This window comes from Fukomys damarensis, unplaced genomic scaffold (genome assembly GCF_012274545.1).
Source record: "Fukomys damarensis isolate Sample0158 unplaced genomic scaffold, DMR_v1.0_HiC HiC_scaffold_11, whole genome shotgun sequence".
Lineage (NCBI taxonomy): Eukaryota > Metazoa > Chordata > Mammalia > Rodentia > Bathyergidae > Fukomys > Fukomys damarensis.
Window position 1 is genome coordinate 25,271,985 of NW_022900923.1, and position 7,919 is coordinate 25,279,903.

Consider the following 7,919-nt stretch of genomic DNA (forward strand, 5'->3'; position numbering starts at 1 on the left):
GGCCACTCGGGACCCGACGGCGTCGCGGAAGGAGAGGCCGGCGCTGGGGAGCAGCTGAGGAAGCGTGTGCGACGGCCTCCCGGCCTGGGGCAAGTGCCACATACCCCGGATTCTGTGCAGACCGCCCAGCAGTCTGCTAGGACCTTTGCCTCAGTTAGCGAGTGAGCGAAAGAAGGGTAGTTCAGCGATTAAATCTGATACCCTTGCCCCTTCCTGTTGCTAGAATTTGGTTGTATTTCTGCTTTTTGTTGCATTTTTGCCATTTCGTTGTCTGTTTCTTCAAGTTCTGCTTGGGCAAAACTGCATTCCCCCCGCGTCTTTTTTTTTTTTTTTTTTTTTAGAAACTTTGCCTTTGAAAAAAGAATATTGCTAGACAGCATGAATTCTTTACACTAAGTATTCTTACCTGTAGATATATGTATAAGATTTCACGCGTTCCTCTTCCTGTGTTTCGGTAATTATATTCTAAATTCTCATACTTAGGCTGGAGAACATTTTAACCATTTGCTCTTGATACAAGCTATGAAGAGTTTCTGAGCATAGCATCGCCAAGTTCATTGTAATATTCAGATTCTTGAAATATTGATTTTGCGGGGAGGGGGCATACTGGGGATGAACTCAGGACCTTGAGCTTGTGAGGCAGACACCCGCCACTGACCTAAATCCCTGACCCTGTATGAGGTTTTTAGGAGAAAGCAAGGTGGGGACAACGCTGAGATGAAGAAATAATTTTTAGCATGGAGGATCAGAGGATTCTTTGGCTTTTAGGATGAGTTTTTTTTTTTTTTTAGTTGGCCAGCATTCTGGTATATGTCTATTATCCCAGAACTCTAGGAGACTAGAGCAAGATTGCAAGTTCAGTTCAGCCTGAGCAGTTTAGCAGTTTAGCAAGAAAGACACTGTCTCAGATTTAAAAAAAAAAAAAAAAAAAAAAAAAAAAAAAAAGGTCTTGGGGGGTGTAGCTCATTGTGAAGATATTGGGCCAATCCCAAGTGCTGGAAAAATAGGCTAGACCGAAGGAATTGAAGTGAAATATGCTCTGGAACAAAGGCAGGCAGGATAGTCCAAGAAGCAGTGGAATCTGGGCTTGTGCCTTGCAGGCCTGAAGAGACTCCGGTAGAGACAGACCCTGGAGGTGGCATTTTCTAAACCGGAACAAGATGAGAAATGTCACTGTTAAAGATTCACTGGGTAAGCCGGGCATGGTGGTGCACGCCTGTAATCCCAGCACTCAGGAGGCTGAGACAGGAGGATCGCTCTGAGTTCGAGACCAGCCTGGGCTACACAGTGAGTTCCAGGTCAGTCTCAAAAAAAAAAAAAAAATCAGTGTTGCTAAGTAGGAAATAAATGCAGCCAAGAGCACAAGAATGTAGAAGAAATGCTCCTTAGCCTGGCAAACTAGTACTGTTTGATTAAGAAGACTATGGATGTTGATTGAAACTCCCAGTGCTCTCATTATTTGAACCTTCTTGTGCCCTGATGGACCCCTTGAGCCTTGGGTTATGACCGCTGGTCTAAATAAGAGTTAACAAGTGGGGAGGTGAGCAGCATGGAAGGGGAAGCAACAATTGCCAGGGAAAGAGAGAATGGAATTGAAATGACTTAGGTTCAGAATAGACTAGCCAGGGCTGGGGATTTAGCTCAGTGGTTCTACCTCCTGCCTCATAAGTGCAAGATCCTGAGTTCAATCCCTGGTACCAAAAAAAAAGAATAGACAAGCTGGTAAGGGCTGGGGAAAGGCATCAGCAGAATAGAGAAGACTGGGAGTGGTAAGGAAACTATAACACCTGCTGCCATCCTATACCCACCAGATGAGACTTGGAGTACCCTGAAAATGTCGTTACTGTGTACCTGACACTGTTGTCAATCATGCTGCATGAATTAATTTTTATTTCTCAGCGACCTTATGAAATATGATTTCTTTTACCTCCATTTACAGAAGTCACTGAAGCACAGAAGCGTTAAGTAGCAGGCCCAAGGTCACACAGCTGATAAGTGTTACAGCCAGAGTGCAGATCCCTGAAGTTTGATTCCAGAGCTGGCCCTCCGTTGTAAGAAACAGATAAATTATTCAGAGGACAAGAAGGCAGGTTCACTTTGGCTATCTTGAGTTAAGATGCTTGCAGGAATACCAGGTGTCCTTCTGGGCTAGACTAGGCCTCCTGGACTCAGGCCAAGTGGCCTGGTCATTGTAGTAAAGGTGGTCACATGAGACTCAAGGATCGGAGTCTTGTCTTATGATTTGTCTTGTCTTCCCCTCTGGGCCAAGTGATTGCATTTATCTTTGCAGATTTCCAACATGAACTGGGAAATGTCAAACAAAGCCTAATATCCTGTAGCTTTTGCAAGGCTCTCCTCTATTGTCCTTTGACACAGAGCAGTGGATTTGAGCTTGATTTCAGGACCGAGCCTTGAGGGACATATGTCTGTTTGCAGGAAGAGGTATCATGTTGACTTGCCCCCAAAACAGGACATATTTTTCAAGGGTTCACCTGAAGGGATGGAGAAAAAGTAGAATATATGGTGCTTGTACTCCAGAAATTTAATCTCCTACATGGGGAGATGAGAGTAACAGTTATATGACAAAAGCAAATAAAATGGGTAGGTTTATAGTTCAGTACTACATGGTGTGAGTCATATTTCAGTATAGTGGGCACTGGGTTTTTTAATGTACCCATGATATCAGAAATATAACATATCCTGTTGATAGCCTATAGATATCACAGTATTTTTTGTATGACCACTATCTTTAGTATAGTTGTCACAAAATGCTAATTATCATTTATGTTTATCTTTGATTGTTAGACACTGCATATGTGGCTTCAGCTTGGGTTGGTGTCTTATATCTTATAACTCAAAAAGCAATAATATGGCTATAATTATGGAGAGGCAGAGCAGCCTATTGAATCCAGGCTCTTACCCAGTGTGCTGTGTTCCCACTGTTTACCTTGGCTAAGTCCTCTGCACTGACTGGACAGGTTCACTCTGCAGGTGAAGGGATTAGTATGGGGGTTGGCTCTACACGGGAAGCACGTGGCTGAGAAGTCATCATCCACCTACTGTCTCGACGTTTCACTCACTCATCTACACAGTCCTCACTCATGACTGGAACACTAGGTATCAAGCAGAGGGCTCAAAGCAGGAAAAGAAAAGGCAAATCAAACACTTCCCGTCCTCTCTCAGGACTTGCTGAGGTGGAGGAGAGTTGAATGTGGTTTACATGGTTTATTAGAATCAGGAAAACTTGGCAGAACTTGGCACAATTAGAATATGAAAGAATTGTCAGGTAAATCTGATAGGTATATAAATCATGATGAAATCTTAGGATTTTTAAGTACTAGTTTTTTTGTTTTGTTTTGTTTTTTTAATACTGGGGATTGAACTCAGGACCTTGCGCTCGCAAAGCAGGCAGCAGAACCACTGAGCTAAACCACCAGCCCTTAAGTACTAGTTTTAAGTGCTGATTTTAGGTAAGACTCTAGCTTAAAAGAATAAAGATAGAAAAATATCTTTTTGCCATATTTTAATTTTTCTGGCAAATTTTAGTTTAAGTAATTTTTTTATAGTATTTGACTTACTTGAGTTAAGTTGCAGTTCTTTCTTGGGTCTGTTATAACTACTCTGAGGTTTAGGGCTCCCTCACTTATCTTGTAGTTAAAACTAGAGGCCTTCCAGATAGTATTTTCCTAGGTCCACCCTCTCCTTGTTCTTAAAGTTGGTCCCTGATAGAATTAAACTCTAAAATTTCACAATGCGTGTTTGTGTTTTTGTAAGCATATTTTATGGTTCTAAGGTAAATGGACTTTGCTTGGGAGTTTGATCATTACTTGACATTTCTTGAAAAGAGAAATGACACTATGTTTTCCAGACTTTTCAGCAGATCAATGGCCTCCTGGAAGAAGAAACTTCAGGGCCTTGTTGCTGCCACCCTCACGCCAATGACTGAGAATGGGTAACTATCACTTAGGGCCATAAAGGGATCTGTTCTTGACAAGGATAGAAGCTCTCTATGATGACATTCTCTTAGGCTCTACTTATATGAAATATTCGTGCCAAATGGCAGCTTCTGTGACTCATCCTGCACTCTCTGAACTCTAAGTCAGAGAAGAATTCTCTGTATCTGCCTTTCTCCAGTGCCTATAGCTCCATAAAGCAAATTCTTCTGGGATTTCACCATCGCCCTGGTTTTCCCAATAGGGCTAGTATATTGGATGAGGAGAATCCCATTTTAGTACGATTTCATATCAAGCACTCTCCTGGCCCCACTAGAGAGCCAGACTTCTGCATGATTCAGCCATCTTGTTCACAGACTTGACAAAAATAGACTCTGCAGAAAGTGGTAGAGTATCCACAAAATGGACCCCTCGTGCATGTTTCTAATGTTATTTCAACACTGATTAAATGTTAGGACATGAGGGACAGAAAGGAGCAGAGGAAACGGCAGGTGACTATTGAATAATCATTACACGTGCCTCTGGACTTGCAGATGAATGCTGTGACAATCCCCTTCTTTGATCGGGGAGTGGTCCTGTGCCGTAAGTGGCCATGTGCTATATATATAAAACTCCTCCTTGGACAGTGCCACAAGAAGGGTATTCCTCTGCCTCCTGGGTCTAAGTGGTTTTGAACTGTCAGTGGCATCAAACTGCCAAAATAGTCAGAATGCTGGATTTTCCAAACTTCTCATTTCTTCCTGTGTAAATAGTAGTATTTAACCTACATCCTAGAATTATGAGCATTAACACAAGTGTGCTTAGCACAGGGTCAAAATGTTTGAACTGTTACGACATTAGACAAGGGGAAGAGGAAGATAAGCTGTTTAAAGTATCTTTTAAAAGACTTTTCTTTTCCATGCGCTATTGCTGAATTTGTAAACCTTACCTCTTTAAAATAGATGGTTTATCTCAGTGGTTCTGCCACCAGCCTCACAAGCACAAGGTCCAGATGCCAAAAAGAAGATGTGGGAGGATTAAAAGAACAATGATTTTAGGGCCATGGATTTAGCTTAGTGCTGCTCCTTCCTGCCTTTCAAGCACATGGATGGACCCAAGTTCGATCCCTGGTACCAAAAAAAAAAAGATGGGCCAAGCATGGTGTCACATGTCTGTAGTCTAGCACTCAAGAGGCTGAGGCAGGATGATCACCTCGAGTTTGAGGCTAGCCTGAACTACACTATAAGACCTTGTCTCCAAAAAAAAAAAAAGATGAAATTTCTTAGAATTTGGGCCAGGGATTTAGCTCAGTGGTGCCGCCGCCTACCTTACAAGTGCAAGGTCCCAAGTTTGATCCGCACTACCAAAAAAAAAGAAATTTCTTAGACCTTTTAGTATTCTCATTTAAAGTTGGCCACCTCACAATTCTTCCATACGTTGTTAGAGTATTAGACTTCTAGTTTCCATGATTCATGAAAAGTCCCATCATACGTAGATCTAACTTGCTGAGATGGCATTTAGATTACTCAGCTGGTTAAAAATTGTTTTTCTGTTACTTTTCCCTTTCCGCAAGTTCTGAGAAACAGTGAAATCAGCTTTTTCTCAATGCATAAAGCAGAGGCATGTGACTTCATGAACAGGCAGGATTTACTTCCTGTCACAGCAAAATCCTGTCTGTAAACTCAGCACACTCTATCTAGTCCATGCCACTTTAACCTTTGAATAAGACCTCTCAGCCTGGAAGTAGCTCCTTAAAGCAGTCTACTTGTTAATCTGGGGCACACTGAGAATGTAAATGTGTTCTTCCTCTTTGTTCTGCTTTCCTGGAAACCGGGCCTTGTGTATTACAAATAGCTCAAAGGGCTTTGCTTTCTTAGATTCTTTTTTGCTTCCCTAAATCCTCTAATCCTGCTGCCTCTATGTCACTGTTTCCTCTTTTTTTGTTCTCATTTGCTCTTTCAGGAGCATGGCTTTCCTAAGGTATGAAATCAAAATAAGAACGTGTAATTTGTAGGGGCCTTCTAGGAATTAAACAGTCTATGTCAGCATGTAGCACATGACAGGTATGTGAGCTGTTAGCTCCTTTCTCTCATCTGCTCCAACAAATATTCCTAGCCAGGTGTGGTGGCACATGTCTGTAATCCCAGCTATTCAGGAGGCTGAAGCAGGAAGATTGAAAATGCAAGGCCAGCCTGGGCAACTTAGTGAGACTCTATCCCAAAACAGAAATCAAAAAGGGCTTGAAACGTGGCTCAGTGCTTCTTTAGGTCAATCCCCAGTTCTGCAAAAAACAAAAGTTTTTATCTGTACAAAACAGGAGGGCACAGGTAAGCATTAACCTGTTAGACTACAAGAGACCAGACAGAAATAAGGGGCACATAGACTATCATAACTGGAAATACTGCTGGTTGATGTACCATTGTGAGAGCATTCCTAACATTGTTTATTAAGAAAACCCAAAATAAAGAAAGAAAAGAAAACCCAGCTTCCATAACTCCTGAACACAGTATTTTCCCAAATCCTTTTTTTCTTGTTAATTTCAAAGAATACTTACCAATGGTTCTGCTTTCTTAATATAAGTTGATGTTTCAGAATAGGGAAGTTGGCAGGAAAAAAACATTAGTAAATAAATTTTAGTTAAGGTGTATGGGCCTTTGATCCCAAGCTTTGCCACCAACAACCTGTGTTATCCATCAAGAGCTTTCATATTCTGTAAAGAGAGGACCACCCCATTGTCTCTAGGTCCCTTTCTGTTTCTGTTTTTTGTTGTTGTTTTTTTGGTACCAGGGATCAAACTCATGTTCTTGCACTTGTGAGGCAGGTGGCACAACCACTGAGCTAGATCCCCAGCCCACTAGGACCCATTCTAACTCTGAGAGACTGCAGTCCTCCGCCATTGTGTTGTTAGCTGTACAGATAATAAAATTGTATAAAGTACATGCAACACAGTCTGTCTTGCACCCTGCATCACGGAGCACAGTAAACAGATCTGCTCATGTCACTCTCTTCAGGGAGCACTGTTAATTCTGCTTTGTTGAAGCCTTACTACTCTGTATGATCCATGGAGCAGGTACTTGAATATCGCCCAAGGACTTTGCAGGAATACAGGATCTCAGACCAACCACATACTACTGAATCAGAACCTGCATCTTAATAGTGGCCCCAGATGATTCTTTAGCACATTAAAGTCTAAAATGAACTGGTCTAAAGATTAACACCCAGGATCCCTGGGGTGGCATGGGAAATCCTTCATAATCTGCCTTTCATTTCTGTTGCTTCATCTCTGTTTCTGCAGTGCCCTTTCTTACCCTCCAAAAGGCAGTTGCCTTTATGCATTCTGTTTCATCTGCCTTTTCCACCACCCCATCTCCTCTCTCTATTTGAACATTTCTATTTACCTATCAAACCACTAAAGTGCTGAAAGGAATTATTCTCCCCCTCTAAAGGCCCTTATAGACAGATTATAAGGCCATAAGCATACAAGTATATTTAACAAGAACTTGTACCAAGGAGCCATACATAATACACAATCCAAGAAAGGACCAGGTGCTTGAGACTTAAATATCCTCCTCATAGGCGGGCAGTAGGGCTCCAGGTACTTCTATAAGGGAGCAAATGATTTTCAGGAGAAATGAATGGGCCCAAAGAGTAGATGATAGTTTGAAAAGAATTTTTTTTTTTTATCCTGGAAGCTAAATGAGACCAAAGAATAGACAGTAGCTGTGACAAAGTGTCTAGGGTAGTGACATGCCCAGTCTTTCTTCCTGTGATGGGAGTTTAAACTTCCCTGGTCAATAAAGTTTAAGGAGGCATAGGGACAGGAAATATGTTCCTTCTGGAGTCTAGAGGGGCTTTCCCTAAGGAAACTTTAGAGAATGCATTCAACCCTGTGCATAGGGAAGAGACAGGAAAAGACTAGAAAGTCCTTGCTTCTGAGACTGTTTCTTTCTCTCTCTTTTTTTTTTTTTTTTTTTTTCTGGGGGTTGA

At 41.8% G+C, this 7,919-nt stretch overlaps 1 protein-coding gene across 1 annotated transcript in view; it reads left to right on the plus strand.

The window, feature by feature from the left end:
- Positions 1 to 6: 6 nt before the first annotated feature.
- Positions 7 to 7,919, plus strand: part of Npl (N-acetylneuraminate pyruvate lyase) — a 39,588-nt gene continuing 31,675 nt past the window's right edge. Inside the window, 2 exon segments of the mRNA XM_010640537.2 lie at positions 7 to 161; positions 3,869 to 3,952. Of these exon segments, the coding sequence (XP_010638839.2) occupies positions 3,885 to 3,952 (68 nt within the window). The 5' untranslated portion in view covers positions 7 to 161; positions 3,869 to 3,884.